We start from the raw sequence: 20,823 nt of genomic DNA, 5'->3' as shown, positions 1-20,823 counted from the left end.
AGCGGTTTCCTTCCTCTCTGGCAACTGAATTAGGAAGGACAACTGTATCTTTGTAGTGACTGGGTGTATTGATACACCATCCAAAGTGTAATTAATAACTTCACCATGTTCAAAGAGATATTCAATGTATGCATTTAAAATGTTTACCTATCTACCAATAGTTGTCTTCTTTGTGAGGTATTGGAAATCCTCCCTGGGATCTTATAGATAATAGATAATTATAGATAATTGTATGTGTGTGGTAAAGAGATGAGGTAACCACTCATTTATTAGCAAATTTTTCCTCCTGAACTTATTTAGGCTTGTGTCACACCCTGACCATAGTTTACTTTGTATGTTTCTATGTTTTGGTTGGTCAGGGTGTGATCTGAGTGGGCATTCTATGTTGGATGTCTTGTTTGTCTATTTCTATGTCTGGCCTGATATGGTTCTCAATCAGAGGCAGGTGTTAGTCATTGTCTCTGATTGGGAACCATATTGATCAGATCTGCCAGACTCTTCCAGATCCGCCAGTCAGCCAGACTCTTCCAGGTCAGCCAGACTCTTCCAGGTCAGCCAGACTCTTCCAGATCCGCCAGTCAGCCAGACTCTTCCAGGTCAGCCAGACTCTTCCAGATCTGCCAGACTCTGCCAGACTCTTCCAGATCCGCCAGACTCTTCCAGATCCGCCAGACAATTCCAGATCCGCCAGACCCTTCCAGATCCGCCAGACCCTTCCAGATCCGCCAGACTCTTCCAGATCCGCCAGACTCTTCCAGATCCGCCAGACCCTTCCAGATCCGCCAGACCCTTGCAGATCCGCCAGTCTGCCAGACTCTTCCAGATCCGCCAGACTCTTCCAGATCCGCCAGACTCTTCCAGACTCTTCCAGATCCGCCAGACTCTTCCAGATCCGCCAGTCTGCCAGACTCTTCCAGATCCGCCAGTCTGCCAGACTCTTCCAGATCCGCCAGTCTGCCAGACTCTTCCAGATCCGCCAGTCTGCCAGAGTCTTCCAGATCCGCCAGTCTGCCAGACTCTTCCAGATCTGCCAGTCAGCCAGGATCTGCCAGAGCCTTCCTCCTCTCTTGTGCTGCCGGAGTCTCCCGCCTGTACGGCGCTGCTGCCGGAGTCTGAAGAGCCCCTCTGTCCCGAGCTGACCCTCTGTCCCGAGCTGACCCTCTGTCCCGAGCTGACCCTCTGTCCCGTGTTATTAAGTAGGGTTGCCGTGGCTAGGAGGTCACGAGAGCGGACAAGGTGGGGGAAGACTACGGTGAAGTGGGGACCACGTCCAGCACCAGAGCCGCACCTTGGGGGGGGGGTACTGTCACACCCTGACCATAGTTTACTTTGTATGTTTCTATGTTTTGGTTGGTCAGGGTGTGATCTGAGTGGGCATTCTATGTTGGATGTCTTGTTTGTCTATTTCTATGTCTGGCCTGATATGGTTCTCAATCAGGGGCAGGTGTTTGTCATTGTCTCTGATTGGGAACCATATTTAGGTAGCCTGGGTTTCACTGTGTGTTTGTGGGTGATTGTTCCTGTCTGTGTTTTGCACCAGATGGGACTGTTTTAGGTTTTCACACGTTTGTTGTTTTGTTAGTTTATTCATGTACAGTTTCTTTATTAAAGTAAAATGAATAACAACCACGCTGCATTTTGGTCCGCCTCTCCTTCTACAGACGAAAGCCGTGACAGCTTGCCATAACAAATGGGTTGAATACTTATTGACGCAAGACATTTAACCTCCATTTTTAATTCATTTGTAAAAAAAGATTGAAAAACATAATTCCACTTTGACATTATGGGGTATTGTGTGTAGGTGTCATGTGTGCTCCCTCTCCGGCCTCTAGATCACCAGGGTGCTCGTTATGGCGCACACCTGTCACCATTGTTACGAGCACCTGCGCCGTCATTAGACTCACCTGGATTCCATCACTTCCCTGATTACCTTCCCTATGTTTGTCACTCCCCTTGGCTCCTTCCCCGGGCATTATTGTTTCTGTTTCATGTCTGTGCATTGTTTGTGTTTTCTTGTTTTGTATTATGTTACGTTTATTTATTAAAACACTCACTCCCTGAACTTGCTTCTTGACTCTCAGCGCATATGTTATAGTAGGCCAGTGACAGAAATCTCAATTGAATACATTTTAAATTCAGACTATAACACAGCAAAAAGGGGGTTCTGAAGGCACTGACACACCTTTGAAATCAAAGCCTCCGTTCTGCTGGAATATTGGCATAGGCATGTCTCTGTTGCATGGCCCTTTGATCAGGAAGCTCTCCTATACACCTACGGACAAGTTTCGCTCCATCACCTGACTTGGCCTGACAGTGAGTACGAGTGACGACGGTGGCCAAGTCATCAAAACCTGAAATGATATTACGGGATCCCTTTAATCTAAAATTAAAGACATACCCTTTCCCAACCAGCCAATTTAATCTGGAACATAAAAAGATATGCAGGTTCAAAGTAGCCAAAAAAGGATATATTGATGATGAATTAAGGCCAAGCTGGATATAGAACCTTGAGTCAGACCGACCGCACCTCGCAAAGCCCGATGATGTATGTGTAATTATATGTCTTCCTCATGAAGTAGGGGAGGAGAGAGAGCAGAGGGGAAAGTATTTTTAAAAGCTTATCTTTAATAAGCACATTCATTTTTTATGACCATTTGTAGTGATCCTTTTGGAGAGCTGTGGCGTCAGTAGTGGGGAGAAGACGCAGACAGGAGTGCTGAGGTGGACTTGCTGTACTCGCTGCTTAATGTGTTTTCTATTTCTCACCTTCTCCAACAAGATGAGGAATGCATTATTCATACCAGCCGAGTGAGCAGCATCTTGTCTATGGTAAATTCTTCTCTCTCGTCTATCCTCTTTCCTTCTCTCTTTTCTGTAAAATATGTTCATTCTGTGAAAAGTCTGACACAGCAGCAAATTGATCACTGTCATTGCCATCAAAGGAGCCGCCGCAGTCTCCATCCTTTTTCCTGTGATTGACACATTTACACTGCCGAGGCAGGCTGCCATTTGAATAATTACCTAATCGTTCAAAACTACAGAATATTAGATCTGTTCTGATATGACCCTGGCACTTTGCACACAGTAGTTAGAGTCAGACAGAGGCAGAGAGAGACAGACGGAAAGAGAGAGAAACAGAGCGAGACAGATAGACACAGAGATAGAGATGCCTTGAGAGGACATGTGAATCTTTAATTAAAGGATTTACATTTATTTTTATCATCGATTGCGCATAAGGTCCAAACGAAACTTGACTTCCGCTTTTAACCCAACCCCTCTGGATTGGAGAGGAGGGGGGGTGTTTAATAACTGCCATGCTCAAGGGTGGAACAAGAGATTTTGTGGGATTTGAACTGGCAACCTTTCGGTTACTGGCCTAACGTTCTAACCGCTAGGACATCTGCCAAGGTAAAGTTTAATGCTTACATGCGTTCTGACCTCTCAGTGCTACACTTTCACCACTAAGCACTTCTGAATAAGCTGCCTTCTTATTTATCATCACTCATCAATATTAGAATTAGAATTCCTAAAACCAGGTCTCAAGCATGGATTACACTTGAGGCCCATGCGATTTCCAGAGTTGGGAATGGCTGCCTTTTCCTGTTACGCTCCTTGCCTGTGGAATAGCCTGCAGACTAAACTTAAACTTGAGACTCTTGTCCCCCTGTCGCCCATTTTAAATATTCATTGGAGCATTTTTATTTTTGTATTGCTGGTTACTGTTTCAGGTAATGCAAGTTGTTGTTCTGTTAGGGGAATAACCTGTTAGGGGAATAACCTGTGTGTAAATGTTATATGTTGCAGAATTGATTTGTGTTATCTGTGATCGTTTTGTTTGTCTTGTGTAGTTTCTTAATCATTGTACCTAAACACGTCAGTGACGTGTTTTGTTATCTGGCCCCACTCGAATATGGTGTCCAGGAGAGGACATCTGAGGTTTCTGTGTAGACAATGCAGAATTAGCTCATCAGCTCTACAGAGTAAAGTATATCCCCTATACAGGTACATACAGTATAGAGTAGAAACTGTTTAATGTCAAAATGTTTGCCTCGTGCCTTTCTCAAAACCAGCCTTGTGGAAATGCAGTCTTCCTGTGAAAACAGTGAAAAGAGACGTGGGTGTTTGGGGGCAGAAGTCACCTGATGTAGTAGTCATTCCTGATGAGAAGGAGGTGCTGTAGGATGGACAGGAAGTAGGTCTCCGATCCAGTGTCTTTCACCATGTTGGACAGGAGATGGTACACCTCACCCATATCAGTGAGAAGGGGATTAAGGTATATAACAGCATGGCCTTTTTGCTTGTACAGTATGAGTGAAAATGTATTAGGCATAATGCAGAAAAAAAACTAGAGATTTAATAAAGGAAAAATATACAGCAGTACAATCTATGTGCCCTTTCTAACCAATTCCATTATTAGCTTTCACTAACTCTCCTCATAGCAATCTAATAATATAGTGACAGTGCATTCTAAAATACATCAGAATCATTTCGATAGATCCTCGATTCACGTTGTTTTGTTTGCTTTACAATTTTTCCCCTCAATCAAGTACTCAGACAGGCGTCATTGTGTACAAGCAAACACTGCGACAAATCCTCACATCCGTTTTCCCATCGGGGAGCTGCAGAAGAGTAAACAGCTAACATGAGGAGGGGAATTGGCAATAAAGAATGGTCCCTGTGGTCTACCTGTCACTTGACACCTTTCAAGGAGGAGGAAATTAATCACATGAAAACTCCATTGGGTTTGAATATTTTAAGGGACAATCATGAAAAGGGGATCAGTCACTGTGGAAAATATTGCTGAAATTCAAGTCTTCACGATTGTGCCTTGTCATGTCCGTCGAAGAGAAAATATGTGTTCTTAAACTTGCAAAAGGTATTGATTATGTGTCGGACAACTCGGCTCCCCAAGGAGCGCGAGCGATGGCTTTTGATGTCTAAAATAGTTGTTGAATCAGATAAGAAATCATTGTCTGTTGGGTTTTTTTTCGTAGGAAAAGTGGTGTCTTTAAAAAAATAAATAATATGATGTCCGTTTGTCTGCGTTGAATTGCTGGCTATTTGTTTTCCAAAAAGAACAGGAACTGTCAGAGGCTGCGAAATCGAGCACTTGGCACATCTCACAGTTGATTTGTATGGAATTGAAACCATAGGAAGCAACGTTCAAATCAAGGAAAAAGTGACTTTACAAATAATATCCAAGTGGGATTTCAGAATAATATCATGATCAAATTACCATCTATTGTATATCTGTGTTTATGAGAAATATTTACAAGGGATTTTAATCTATAGCCAGATTTAATTTGATCTTGTTTGAACTACAACAACAACAAAACAGTCCCAAAACTGTAAAGAAAAAGTGAGAAATAAATAGCCTGAGGTGGTTATGCATAACTGCTTGGTTGAGAAAGGATCCTCCTGTGGATATGCATCGTTTGAAAAGCATGTAAAAAAAAAACTAAACATATAGCCCGATTTGAAATATGTGCACACATGCAGAAAACAAGGAAATAGAGTAAGGTTGGAAAGGACATTGTTAAACTGAGAAGGATGAAAAATCGATAGCCATCATAATATGTAATGTGCGTTTTAACAATGTCTGCTGAAATATTTGCGTGCTGACTGTGGCATGATACACTGTATGATTTCAAACACTTTCACAGTCAGTGGCTCTGCGTTCATTCACATGTGTCTGTGGTCAGCAAGCAGTAAACAAACTTATCTGATTTGTGCAATTTTTTTGCCCAGGGGGCTTAAAAGGAGGGACCAAGGGCCTGCCTTCCTCAGATTATGGGAGGGGAGAGAGGACATGGTTGGACTAGCTTCGTTTCGGGGTTTTTAGAAAAGGCCATGTCAAAGTTGGGTGGCCCTGTCAAAGTTGTGTAAAGCAAATTACATCATTCCAATGGAAAAACTGTTAAACTCATTGTCTCAAAATATTTAAATGATAATCGAGCGTTGATCGCCTCTGAAAAGTTAACTTTAGCATGAATGAGCATCACCTGACAATCAGTACAAAGACATGACATGCAAAATGACAGAACACCGCATCATTCTCTCCAACTGTACTCACAATTTCATACACCACATGATCCGGCCACCGCAATCACTGCAAATCTATCCTTTTTAACACTGTTTGACATTTTCCTATTCACTTCCGCCACAACTGTAATTAAAACGGTTCTCCCATATCAAATTCGGCTAGCGCAGGAGATGGGAGTACAGGCTTCTCTGAAGTATCGTTTCCCACTCCTGTATTAGCCTGGATGAAGTCGATGAGAATTACCAAGCCGGTGAGATGCAATTATAGGCTCACCACACTGGTATTTGAGGGGGGGGTACTGTAAGTATGGAAGAAGCCCGGACTTGGAAAGTGTCCAAGCAGCTACATCTATCAGTAAGCAGCAGACATGAACAAAGCTCTACCTACAGAACAATGCAAATCCAAAAGCACACACTTCTCTTTTTCTCCCTCGCTCTCTTTCTCTTGCTACATTTGACTTCTACTCATGTTGTGGAGCTGGGGATCATGAATAAAAATGAGCAGCAGTGGAGGTGCGATGTGGACCAGTCAGTGGTAGGGTCAATCAATCACTATTCCACAGCATCATTAATATTCATTAGTGGCCCCAAGTCACCCCCTCAGCACCCGGACCTGGGCCGGACACAGAGGACACGCGTCTCTCTGTGTTAATATTCATGAGGTAGGCAGGGAAACAAGCTACAGAGGAGGCAGCCGGGAATGTGTGTTTGTGTGTGTGCATGTTTGTGTGTGTCAGAGAGTAGAGCTAGCATGCACATCATGAAGACTATTCACAGATCAATACCACATTGTCCTTGGAAACAAACATTGGGCCCGATAATTTGTGGACCTGCTCAAGCACATCATTAATCCAGGTGCAGTGTCCGTTTCTTCCCCCTTCCCTCGCTCGCTCTCTTTCTCTCCCTCTCGGAGCGTCAACAGTAACTGTCACTCAGCACAGCACTCAGTGGCGGATATTCGAGCACTGTGGGATTTGGGGAGACAAAGGTTGGCAGAGAGAACATCTGTATAACAGTATCTGGCCTTGCACTGTCTACCTATCATGTCAGTGTTTCACACATCCAAATGCCCTTAGAGACGCTCTTGAATTATTAGGCACCTGGCCAAATATGCTTTAATAAAACAAGTCTCAAACTCGGGACCCAATTAGGGCTCACTTTTAACCACTCATAAAGTTTCCAGTTGAGCGGACCTAGCGGGACGACTTGGAGAAACCAACTTGTCATATCTAACTATATGGAAAAGAAGAAAGGTAAGGTAATTGCTCAAATGGACACAGGTGTGATTAACCAGACAAAACAAAGAGGTGACTGAAGAGTGACCTCGTGTACCAGCCAAAGCAACAGCGCTAAAACATTTATCCACTGTACCATAACAAGACTTAAAAGTGATATCCATAAAATAAACAGAGTTTTTTCTGAAGAAAAAACAACTGGTAGTGATTGACAGCTGACTTCTGTGTCTTGCATCATCTAGGTAAGATCTAGACGTCCTAGAGATGAGGAATGGCAATGAGAGGGGGAGAAGAACCGAGGCAAGAAAGGGTGAGAAGAGATTGTTTACCTGGTTAAACAGGGAAGAAATAGGTGAGGGAGATTGCACTATACATCCTCAAATTCTTCTCTAATGAATCCGACCATGCCTGCTTTAGACCTGTAAGCCTGGTAAGGTCGACACAATACACTCATTCCCAGCAGCCCTTTTCCATGGCCGGTGCAGTGGCACAGGCGGACAAAAGGATATTCCATCTCAGCACGGATGTCATCAAGGCGATGGGAGAGTTCAATGGAGTCCTCCTCCTTGTTCTCGTTGAACACCTTCAGTTGGATGTCCAGCTCCTCTGTCTCTTTCATCTCCTGTAATTCAGAGACATGAATAGACTGTGGTATTAGACAGAAAAGGACTCGATACCTCATTATCGATTGGTCCAACGGAACAGAAAATATTGGCCTGTGTTGTATTGTAATGTGATTTAATGAGATAGACAACAGAGCATTGGACGCATATACAGTACCGTGCAGATTAATTCATTTATATACAGTGTTATCAGTACAACATAAACCTACACAACTCAACTAGATTGTACTAGCCTATAATGGTTCTAGGGGTGTGAACGTTTAAACATTCAAATTATTAAGCAAAAAGGGGATCCTTAACGTTTTTCACGTAACAGAAAGTAAACAGCATAGAGGGTATATTTCCGCAACAGCACAAGGCTCAACTTCTCCTCTGTTTTGGTGCCCTTACTACCATGCTGTGAACAGCGTGAAGAGAACCCATGCACATGCAAAGAAACTGTGTAAGAGTGAAGTGTTGCATCTCGCTCATCTCATTATCCTAGCGTATTCATATCGTTGATGATATGTCACAGCATGCCATTGCATTACAGCTTTTGATCGCCCGATAGATAAGCCGAGTGCACGGTTCTGCCTATACTGTGCCCCTCACTTCTCTCTCTGTCCCTCACTAGTTTGCTATTCAAAGATGCAAGTGTTTTCGGAAGTATTGCAGTTTAAACATTTGTCATATCCCTAACTGGTTCCATTAACGGAGACCATTGTTGATGGTTGCCATGTCACAGCTGTATGGGAACTAAGATCTAGGATTCAGGCTCCTGAGTGGCGCAGCGGTCTAACACACTGCATCTCAGTGTTAGAGGCATCACCACAGACTCACTACAGGTTCGATGACACTCACTACAGGTTCGATTACAGGCTGTATCACAACCGGCCGTGATTGGGAGTCCTGTAGAGCGGCGCACAATTGGCACAGCGTCGTCCGGGATAGGGTTTGGCCAGGGTAGGCCGTCATTGTAAATAATAATTTGTTTTTAACTGACTTGACTAGTTAAATAAAGGTTAAACAAAATAAAAATGTATAAAATAAAATACTCATCAACCCCTTTCCTGCCAGCCTGGTATCCCCGAATCACCCAGCTCTCCACACCTGCCCATTCCACAAGGGGCTTTAACGGTGCACATTACAACGTTCCTATGAATCATCAGAGTTGGAGTTTACCGATGACACCATGCCAAATGTAACCCAATTTCTGCATCTATCAATCACCTCGCTGCTCTTCGGCCATGCCATCTGTCTTTGTAAACGACAGTTCAGAGAGGGAAGCAGCACGCAATGCCACAGAATTAAGGGGACCCGAGGACTGTGGGCCAATAGCAATACCCCAGTACTTCATCATGGGTCTGGTTCATTTTTATTTTCCTCTTGGTCACTTGACTATTTATTGGCTCCACAACACAACAATTAGTGGGCCCTGCGTCAGTTTAAATGCTTGCATTAAAGCTTCAAATGCGGCATTAATGAATTATTGTAAAGGAAACTCCATCATATCGGGGGGCAGAGAGGAAGATAATTGAACTAATGACAGCAATAATCAAGCGGAGCAGTCAGGATGACTTATTAACAAGTGGCAAATTCCCCTCTGCAAATTAGGTCATGAGTGATGAGTGGATGCTTATTTGTCTTAACCGAGTGCAAGGATCTGACTGCTGATTGATGATGCCCAGAGCGAGCTGTGATCAGTGAGGTGGTACCACGCGGTGAGGTGAGCTAGAACGCTCCAATATAATAATGGGAGCAATATACATGCAGTATACAAATGCATAAAGGGATGTGCATTTGCTAATTCCTATAATGGCCCAGAAAAATGAGGGGTGTCAAACATAAGACATGCAAGGGATGCAGACCACAGGAGGTTAGAGTAAATATGTATTTTTGGGGGGGGGGCGGGGGAACAAATTCAATATACTTTAAAATTACTAAAACCAAATTGAAACAGTGTATACATGATAATGCACCTACATTCATACAGTTTCTTCACTATGCCTAGCTCGCTATTTTTTGCTAATTGTAACAAGGAAATCTAACCAGTTTTCAGGGTGGCTCACCGGTAGGATCTTTTTGAGGCCACAGCGGAGGAACTCATTGCGCAGATGTATCCTGAAGTCCAGATCGTCCGGAGAGGTGACCAGGGCGTTGATCAGCTGCATGCAGGCCACCTGTTGTTCAGCACACAAATGCCGGAGAGACCGTTAGAGAGAACACATTTATGGCATTCATTCTACTGAACGTTAAATGATATGGTGATATGGGGATTTATCATGCTTGACCTCTGTGTACAGTATCAATCTATGTTATGATGTAGCAGGCACTGTTGAGTAAACAGGGGCTATGTGTGAAAAAACATATGTTTACACATTTTCCCAGAGATTAAATGAAATAGGAGAGCAAAGAGATGAGAGGGAAGAGGAGAGATAGGCCATAGTCTGAGTATGGTGTAGAGGGAGCAAAAAGGAAGTAGAGGGTAAGAGGAAGTCGAAAAGAGAAGAAATCCGGGGAGTCCGCTGACCAGATATGCATTTGTAATTGATTTATTGGATTAGGGAAGAGACGAGGGATGGAGGGATGGGAGAAGGAGGGCAAAGGGAAAACGCTGATGGGCCTTAACGGACTATAAAGCGGCTCTGGGGAGCAGCGCTGGGAGAAGACAGAGTGCTCGTCCGACAGGCGAATTTATCAGGAGCTGAAGGAAGCATCTCTGTAAACGACATGTGAAAAGTAGTCTTTAGAAAACCTCTATCGGCACGTTTGTGTTGGCCCGCATTTTTTTTATTAACGGTCCATTGTGAATGCTGTCCCTGGGCTGTTTTTCACACCGATTCCTCCAGTAAGTGTTTTCCTGGAGAGACTCATACAGACACACACATACGCACATGTACACACACGCATGCACACGCACGCACACAGACACCCACATACTCTAGCCCAATTAATGCCCTCGGAGAACATGGCTAGTGGGAATTCAGCTGGCGATGGGGAATAAGAGCCATCTGGAATGAACAGCATTGGTTTGTTTTTGGTGTGTTTTTCCCCCTTCTATAGCCGGGGGACAGAGGGATCGAACAGGTTTGTATTAATCCAGTGGAGTGAGGGCACACAGTGTTATGGTTTATGGGAATGTGTCGGTGCTAATGGAGACTCTTTATACAGACATATGCGCCAGGGATACTTTGGGATACTAATTTTGGCAATGAGGCTCTTTGTCTATTCCCCAGAGTCCGACTAACTCGTAGATACCATTTTTATGTCTCTGTGTCATTTTGCGAGTCAATGCTAACTAGCATTAGTGCACTGACTGGATATGGGTATACTACATTTAGCATTGGCTCACAAAACTACCTACAACATCCTTCATACTGGACACAGAGACATATCGTATCCACAAGTTAATCTGACTCCGGGGAAGTAGATAAAGAGCCTCATTGCCAAAACCCCAAAGTATCCCTTTAAGGAGAACTCCAAGGCTGTTCTGTGCTGCTGGTGGTGTGGAAGGGGATGTGACAGTGGCTTTGAGAGCATGCCAATGGAGCCAAGCAGCAACATAGCAAACCTCTAAATGATCCAATAGGGTCTCCAGAGCCTTGGACCAAGAACTGGGCATCCAAGCCTGAAGTGTACACACCAGGGACGCTAGACTAGAAGCCTTGCTGAAACCATCTCCACTCTCATCACTTTACTTCCATCTTTAGCCTTTCAAAAGAACTGGGCATCCAAGCCTGAAGTGTACACACCAGGGACGCTAGACTAGAAGCCTTGCTGAAACCATCTCCACTCTCATCACTTTACTTCCATATTTAGCCTTTCAAAAGAACTGGGCATCCAAGCCTGAAGTGTACACACCAGGGACGCTAGACTAGAAGCCTTGCTGAAACCATCTCCACTCTCATCACTTTACTTCCATCTTTAGCCTTTCAAAAGAACTGGGCATCCAAGCCTGAAGTGTACACACCAGGGACGCTAGACTAGAAGCCTTGCTGAAACCATCTCCACTCTCATCACTTTACTTCCATCTTTAGCCTTTCCAAAGAACTGGGCATCCAAGCCTGAAGTGTACACACCAGGGACGCTAGACCAGAAGCCTTGCTGAAACCATCTCCACTCTCATCACTTTACTTCCATCTTTAGCCTTTCAAAAGAACTGGGCATCCAAGCCTGAAGTGTACACACCAGGGACGCTAGACTAGAAGCCTTGCTGAAACCATCTCCACTCTCATCACTTTACTTCCATCTTTAGCCTTGCAAAAGCAAGAGAGATGTTTCAAGAGTTATTTTGTCTGGATGAGTAGCTAGGTCCATACTTCTCTTCCTCTACATGTAGATTTGTCCTCCTATCATACGAAGCAGACAAACCCTGACAATGTTTGTTGTGTGAAATTGGTTCAGGGGGGGTTATTGTGGTGTTTGTTTCCTGGGTTGGTGACAACGCGAGGGGGGAGTTCAGGCATCATGTGAACCTGAGCATACAGTAGGAGATTTCTGTCAGTGTAATTAAAAGTGGGACTGTTGGGATGGTTTAAAGTTGGGATGTAGGCTGGCTTTCGCTCTACAGTGGAGTGAGCAAAGCCCGAACCATCGGCAAAACCCATTTTAATCACATTAACAGTCAGGATCCACAGCACCATCGGAAGGTTTTTTAAAAGTATTCTAATTTCTTTTAACCTTCTGCATCAGCAAGGTAGTTTAATTTACTTCACAATTAGCGGTGGCTCTTTTCATTCGCAACAGTTTTAGGATTGAGGAAAACAATCATTCTACCTCCCTCCCTACTCCCCCCCCCCCACCCCATTCCCTCCTTCCCATAGATCCACCACTCTGCACATTACAAATTATTTCACTAATTATTAAATACACGGTTTGCAGTGATTTGTTCCTCAAAATATTTGGAGTGCAACAAAGTGCCAGAGAAAGAAAAGTAAAATACAGAAGAAAAGACAGGTGTATTACTATATGGCAGCCCTTTTCCTCTGGGTCCTTAGAGACCCACCTCGACAACACTGAGAAAAAGCTGAAAAATGTTTATTACGAGGATGAGAAAAAAAAAATCTCAGAAAGTCAACATCTCTCTTCTGGTCTCGTGTTATTTTTAAGAGTCCTTTTTCAGAGTAGGGCTTCTCTAGTGAAGCAGATTATGATTATTTGGGCAGGAGAGAGAACCTTCAACGCATTTTAATAGCCCACAGTCGACTCCGTGTCAAACACTGGCTCCAAGCCGAGTGGCCATTTTTGTGAATGACACTGACTAGAGCCGAGTTCTGTCCATTGCACATGACATGGCATACTTGGGTGATTTATTGTATTATGTGCATATATGTGAGTTTTAAAAAGGTGTTTCTTTCCACAACTTGCCTCAAAGGTCAACAAGTTAAGATCATGGATAAAACTTGGAAGAGTTGCTCAACTAGTTTGTGAATTGAATGCAGAATAATGTTGTATGACTCGAATCCAAGCAGACTAGCATTAAAAGAATACAGGCATTACAACATGTGATACTCTGTAAGTGGCAGGTTGAAAGAGTGTTGTGAATTGAAGTGGATATTTATGAGATGGGTTCTAAGGGAAAGATGTGGAGAAAGGGGTGCATGAATCAATGTGTGCATGTGTATGTGTGTGTGTGTTTATGAGTGTGTCTATATCCAACAGGCTTTATATATACTGACCTGGAGCTGTTGGGCTTCGTGATTCTCCAGTCCCTCCACTATCGGCGCAAATCTCTCCTTGTTATTCCTCTCTGCTGCAATTGTCATGGCAGCCAGAATCTTATCCAGGCTGAGAGAAAACAAATACACAAAAAAAGTCAACAAGCGCCTTTATCACCCCACCGACAGGACATTTAAGATAAGATCATTTTCACCTCATCCCCATATATCATCTCGTCTCTTCCAATGTCATTGTCAGGGGCATTCTGTGGGGACCCAAGACAAATTTTGTATTTGTTGTATTTGTTGGCAACACTGTGCATTGTATGTAACCAATTTAGCCGCCACAGTTCATTGCTCTGGTGATGCTCATACAAAGCCTGTGTAGCTGATATCATCCACAGTAAAAATCTATTCATAATAAAATGTAGTTGATGATGCAAGAGCAGGAGCAATTTATTACAGGGAAAAGAGTACTGAACTAACGTATACAAACACATATTGTTGTTAAAGCAAATTAAACCGTTAACAAGCGCTCACGGCACATTTGCTGAATAAAGATTGGGCCCATTTTTAGACGAAGGCATCACACTAAAGAAATATGTTGCTGTGCGCCTGCACACAAATGGGGGCTGCAACACAAGTAGGTGAAGTCAGTTTAAATAGCCACTTCAGTAAACGGCAAACAAAAGTTATTTAGCTGGCGTCACTTTATCACACCATCAGATCAGACATGGGGGCCTCTCTCATCGGGGTTGTAAATGCTAGGTTCGCTGTCGTGCCTTTATCTCCTACACACAGGAGAAGCACAACAAAGACTAGGCGAGAGAGAGAGAGAGAGAGAAGCTTCGTGGAAGCTTTTTTTTCTCAGTTCATTCTTTTTTTTCTGTTTCTCGCCTCTTTTGCCATCCAGGATGCGCTGAAGCGTTCGTGGGTCCCCAGGGAGGAATGATGTCTCATGACCCAGCCATGCCTGTGATCCTCCCCATTGCTCAAAAATAGTCTTGCAGAGGAGCAAGGAGAGGGAAGATGTGGGGAGAACCTACACAGGGTGCTCCCTGTCTACCCACCGAGTACCACCCATCCCAGTGATGGCATGGGAGGAGGATGGAGGTCTGTTGACAAAAACAAGTACTTTATAGGTTACATTAGACTGATGTGTGTTATGTGAGTTTGCCTCCATCCAAATCCTTGCACTGGGAAGGGGAAACTCTGCCAGGGATAAAATATTAATCACAATTTTATATTTTACTGGAAATCCTAGGAAACAAATGTGTGACCTATAACCATTATGTGAAGTATATGTGTGGAATAAATGTAACATATACAGTACCAGTCAAAAGTGTGGACACGCCTACTCATTCAAGTTTTTTTTTCTTTCTTTTGACTATTTTCTACTTTGTAGAATAATAGTGAAGACATCAAAACTATGAAATAACACATATGGAATCACGTAGTAACAAAAAAGTGTTTAAACAAATCAAAACATCTGTTATATTTCAGATTCTTCAAAGTAGCCTCCCTTTTCCTTGATAACAGCATTGCACACTCTTGGCATTATTTCAACCAGCTTCACCTGGAATGCTTTTCCAACAGTCTTGAAAGAGTTCCCACATATGCTGAGCACTCGTTGGCTGCTTTTCCTTCACTCTGCGGTCCAAGTCATCCCAAACCATCTCAATTGGGTTGAGGTCAGGTGATTGTGGAGGCCAGGTTATTTGATGGCAACACTCGATTACTCTCCGTCTTGGTCAAATAGTCCTTACACAATAGCCCCCCTGTTGAAAAACAAATGATAGTCCCACTAAGCGCAAACCAGATGGGATGGTGTAACGCTGCAGAATGCTGTGATAGCCATGCTGGTTAAGTGTGCCTTGAATTCTAGATAAATCACAGACAGTGTCACCAGCAAAGCACACCCACACAATCACACCTCCTTCTCCATGCTCCATGTAGAGAACATCTGTTCACCTACTCTGCATCTCACAAAGACACAGTGGTTGGATCAGGCCAAAGGACAGAATTCCACTGGTCTAATGTACATTGCTCCTGTTTCTTGGCCCAAGCAAGTCTCTTCTTCTTATTGGTGTCTATTAGCAGTGGTTTCTTTGCAGCAATTCAACCATGAAAGCCTGATTCACGCAGTCTCCTCTGAACAGTTGATGTTGAGATGTGTCTGTTACTTGAACTCTGTGAAGCATTTATTTGGGCTGCAATTCCTGAGACTTTTAACTCTAATGAACTTATCCTCTGCAGCAGAGGTAACTTTGGGTCTTCCTTTCCTGTGGTGGTCCTCGTGAGAGCCAGTTTCACCATAACACTTGATGGTTTTTGTGACTGCACTTGAAGAAACTTTCAAAGTTCTTGAAATGTTCCAGATTGACTGACCTTCATATCTTAAAGTAATGGTGGACTGTCGGTTCTCATTGCTTATTTGAGCTGTTCTTGCCATAATATGGACTTGGTCTTTTACTTAATAGGGCTATCTTCTGTATACCTCCGTACCTTGTCACAACATATCTGATTGGCTCAAACGCATTAAGAAGGGAGGAAATTAACTTTGAACAAGGCACACCTGTTAACTGAAATGCTTTCCCGGTGACTACCTCATGAAGCTGGTTGAGATAATACCAAGAGTGTGCAAAGCTGTCATCAAGGCAAAGGGTGGCTACTTTGAAGAATCTCAAATATAATAAAATAAATGTTGGTTACTACATGATTCCATATGTGTCCATAGTTTGATGTCTTCACAATTATTCTACAACGTAGAAATAGTAAAAATAAAGAAAAACCCTTGAATGAGTAGGTGTGTCCAAACTTTTGACTGGTACTGTAGAAAAATGGAGCAGCATTTTTCTATGTGATAGGGGTGATAAAGCTGCAGACATGTGCAGGGGGTACAGACATAGTGGTTTTAATGCCTGTTCAAACTGTAACTTGAAAAAAGCGCTACATCTGCTTAACTCCTCGCGTTCGCCCTTTGATTCCGTCACTTAGTTTGTGGTGTTGACAATGAGCCAACGTCACAGCGTAGCTCTCTAGCAGACGAGGTTGTCGGAAAGTGAGGCCTCAGCTCTATTTTCTGTCAATCAGCTGTGCATGCTTAAACATGGCTGTGATCATTGGAAGGATTGAGACAGTCGTCTTCAACACACACATCTTTACATTCCTACATTGAACATAGCAGGGGCCAAAACCATGGTCCCCGCAGACGCATTCAGAGGAGCTGATATGCGAAAAACTGTTTTAACTGGGTTCTCGTATTCGTCAGTTTGTTTATTTTCCTCTGCTGCATGCAGACCTACTTTGAAGTGCCATTGTTATTCTAGTCCAGCTCTGTGGCAGACACAATAAAAAAGAGCTCTGCTGGATTCAATTTATAATCTGTCAGCGAAGCTGTGTGTTCATGGCCAACAACACTGAGCACTTAAATACATTACACAGCCCAAACTGCTAAATCAGAACGTGTTAACTGGCAGTGCACTGATACAGCTCAAAGCCCTTGCTGCAAATGCAATGAGTGCACAGAATGTATTGTGCTGGGGCCAATGACAGATTGTCTACAACACAGGAGGTTGGTGACACCATAATTGGGGAGGATGGGCTCATAGTAATGGCTGGAACGGAATAAATGGATCCATGTGTTTGATACCATTTCATTCACTCCATTCCAGCCATCATTATGAGCCGTCCTCCCATCAGCAGCATCCTGTGGCTTACAAATATATTTCCTTCATCTCGTAATGTACATGACGGTATTACGTTGCTAGAGGGAGAAGTGGGGAGGAAGACAATGCATGGGCACAGAGAGTGACATTGAGGATATAATAATGGTGGATGAGTGTTGCTATTGAAGTATGGTTGCAGTGAACTTACATGTTTTCCTCTCCAATGATACAGATAGCAGAGAGGATCTTGACGATCTCAGTCATCATACTGGTCTGTTTGGGGTCAATGGCCCTGGCCAGGAGCAGCAAGCTCCGCTCATCTTCCAGAATCCTTTGTAGTCCATACTGTAGACATGTAAGAGGAAGAAAAGAAAGGTGTCCATAGGGTATAGATTAATGAGAGCATTTGCATTCATAGAGATCGCTCACTTACAGTTTTAAAAAAAAGAACTACTAACTTCACAAAGAACCTCTAATATAAGTAATAGTTAGCCCTAATTCTCTTTTAAAGAGGGACATAGAGGCCAAGGGAAAATTGAGATTATGATGAATTAAGCCAATTCAGGACAGGGCTGTGGGGACAAATACTTATAGTCCGCTACTATCTTTAAATCTATCTCATATTCAAGCAATGGGCATACTTGACCACATATGGGGGTTTTATAAAGGGTAACAATATCAATAGCTCATCCATCCTTGAACAATGTGCTACTTTTGAGAGATGAGACAGAGCTGCGTCCCAAAAAAGAATAATTAAATAATTGGTGACAATGGGCTCAACATGGCAAATTAGCTCTGCTTTACTTGCCCGTAATAGCACTTGTCACAGTCCAGCCATTCTAGATAGGAAAAACAGCCAACCAGGTCTCATCATACAGGATTTTGAGATGACTACATACGGGGTATAAAGTGATATCACTTTTTATTGATTTCCTTTCTACCACTCTTGCTCCTTTTCAATGTGAATAAGACTTTATTCCAGGATTGCCATTGAAATTGAGGCATTGAAGCTGTAGAAATTCAGTCTATGTTTGGAGCACTTTAAGGTGAATACAGAACCACCTCTGCACTGTACTGTCCTTCTCTTCCCACCTCGGATTACTTTGAGTCGATGTAAAAAGCAGAATAAATGATTACATTGATTGTTCAAGTGGTTGAGGGCCAACTTTGGGTGCCAATTGAGTCCTGCTATATAGCTATCTAAAAACACTCAGGAATGAAGAAAAACTGCAGTAAGTAAAACTTTTGTAATGAAAGCCTAGGACCAACCCAACAAGTACAAACCTTATTGTTCATGAAGGCCTTGAGACATTGGATCAGCTTGTGCTGGTTTCTTTTGTCAATACTTTCTTGCCTGAAAAAGAGTTGAGAAAGGACAGGAATGATAGTATGTAGAGCATATTGAGAAGAAAAATAGTTGAAATGTAAGAAGCTTACTGTTTCTTATCCAGCAACTTATCCAATGCATCCAAGAGGAGGCCCAGTCCTTCATGGCCAAAGTTGTTCACCCAGCTAGGAACAATTTTAATAAAAAAACAGACAGTCAGAAAACTAAGTCAGACAATGTACATACTGTAGTTCCGAGCCAGACTAACAGCTGTTGAATCATACATAAAAGTAATTGGTGGTAATGGTTTCATTGTCATTGAGGAGAATCATCATCTCCACAAAAATTCTCTCTATTTTTCCTGGTTATGTCTGTGGAGAATCTATTGATGAGATAGAACCGCAAATCAACACAGACCCCTTTTTTATAACACTAAATGCTAGAATGTGTATCACATAATAATCTACAGGCAAATCAACAATCATCCATCATATGTCCTGCTCCTGTGGTCTAGCAGTGTGATTCTAGGCCCCCAGCAGCATGCTGTAGTGCCACCAAAAGATTAAGCAATGCAAGAAAGATAACACTGTAATCGATAATGGATTGCGGGAGATAATTGGCAATAAACCACAAGCGTATCTGGAGACAGCAAATGATCCAGTGCAGATGAGACTGTTTGTCAGCGATGGGATATGTGGAGGAGAGTGAGTGAGGCAGGGGCTGACCCCCCGATCACACCTAGATTATGTCATTAGCATCACTTGCTCTTGCCGCTCGATTGTCAATAACACAAAACGCATTGAGCAATTTGTAGCATTAAAGGGACGTAATTCAATGATTTATTTTGCCTTCTTGACAATGATTCAACGCAATAAGAACATGCATATTAAAATCATTTGTATTGACTCGGCAGTCAGAGAAGACCCTCGATTAGGAATGATGCTTACTGGCCCGAGGCTGTTCCTCCGAGGTGAAGTGAGGTATTTCTTTGATCTGCAGCAAAAATTAATGGAGAATTATTAAGACTACTGAAGCCCTCCGAACCCATTCCTCAAAATGCATTACCGGGCCAAGCCCAACTCAATTTGCAACTTACTACCATTACGCTGTACAGTACAGCATAATGATCTTCTTTGTTACAAAAACCACTCAGCATAATGTCCAAAATGTATAACTCTGTTTACTGAGGTGAGCCTCGCGGTTCAATGTTTGCCACTTCCCTTCACGTTGATCTGCTTTGCGGCAGGCAGCTTATTGCATGCAAACCCAGTTAGCTAAACCCGATAGCAAAAATGTGATCTCGGGGAAACAATCGAGCCCCGCTCAATGTAATGCACAATCATGTGCTGTTTATGACAGCCCGACATCAATACGGAGGTGGTAGGAGCAAATGACTTTACGTGAGACATCAAAAAATAGGGGAAAGCCGCGACATGGTTGATGGAGCGGTGACGCGAGCGCAAGGGGAAATTAAGCAGATATCTGTGGAGAGGTATTCTGATTATTACACAGTGCTCTGTGTGACCTGAGATGCAGCCGCCGATACCGGGTGGTCGTATACAATGTCTAGGAGTCTAAAACAAGCGGCCGCAAAAACTGCCATGACAACCAAATGAGATGCATCGGGTGATCACGTTCGTAGCTCAGGCAGATTACATTGAATCTAGCCTGACCTGATACACTGGACAGTTATATCACACAATCCATGTGGTTGAAATAACCTGTGCCTCAACATATCCACTTCGTCAACAAGCTGGGAAGTAAACAAAGCAAAAGCGTTGCTACTTCACAGAAAACAGCTGGTTAAGTGAAGATGCCTCCTTTCACTAGCATGTTGTCACAAGCTTTTATTGTTTTGAGGCAACTATCTCTTCACTGCAGGGAAATCAAGCAGCTTTCGTTTGGAGGTGACTAAAGTGGATGAATAGTGGAGCTAGGATTTAAAGTGTGGGTCCAGGGTGGGTAGTCTCATCCTGTCTGTATGTCTGTGTGGTCTCTCTATGTTGTCCATCCGTCTGTCTGGCTGTCCATCGGTCTGTCCGTCTGTCAAAGCTGCAACAGCACAATAGGCAAATAGGATCCAATTCCCTTTCAGCTTCCTCCTTTAATCAATTTGTGGCATGAATTCAAGGATCTCATTAACTTGGGGTGGAACTTGTTCATGAAATATTGATGGAAATAATCTTGCAGTTAAGTGTCAACAAATTGTGTTACTTTCCACAATCACGTACAGTACATTCCGCTGCCAAAATGAAAAAGTAGCCATTTTTTATGTATACCATTTCTGCTGGT

At 43.1% G+C, this 20,823-nt stretch overlaps 1 protein-coding gene across 8 annotated transcripts in view; it reads right to left on the bottom strand.

The window, feature by feature from the left end:
* Window positions 1–20,823, bottom strand: part of LOC135545985 (protein diaphanous homolog 2-like) — a 626,286-nt gene that overhangs the window by 426,277 nt on the left and 179,186 nt on the right. For all 8 annotated transcript variants that reach the window (XM_064974017.1, XM_064974023.1, XM_064974020.1 and 5 more), the window contains 7 exons: window positions 18,642–18,716; window positions 18,489–18,558; window positions 17,413–17,549; window positions 13,558–13,666; window positions 9,949–10,059; window positions 7,787–7,899; window positions 4,140–4,256 (listed from right to left, as the gene is read on the bottom strand). In XM_064974017.1, the coding sequence (XP_064830089.1) occupies window positions 4,140–4,256; window positions 7,787–7,899; window positions 9,949–10,059; window positions 13,558–13,666; window positions 17,413–17,549; window positions 18,489–18,558; window positions 18,642–18,716 (732 nt within the window). The remainder of the gene's footprint in view (window positions 1–4,139; window positions 4,257–7,786; window positions 7,900–9,948; window positions 10,060–13,557; window positions 13,667–17,412; window positions 17,550–18,488; window positions 18,559–18,641; window positions 18,717–20,823) is intronic.

Source organism: Oncorhynchus masou, chromosome 9 (genome assembly GCF_036934945.1).
Source record: "Oncorhynchus masou masou isolate Uvic2021 chromosome 9, UVic_Omas_1.1, whole genome shotgun sequence".
NCBI lineage: Eukaryota > Metazoa > Chordata > Actinopteri > Salmoniformes > Salmonidae > Oncorhynchus > Oncorhynchus masou.
The sequence above is the reverse complement of the archived record's forward strand: the minus strand, read 5'-3'. Positions and strand labels throughout refer to the sequence as shown.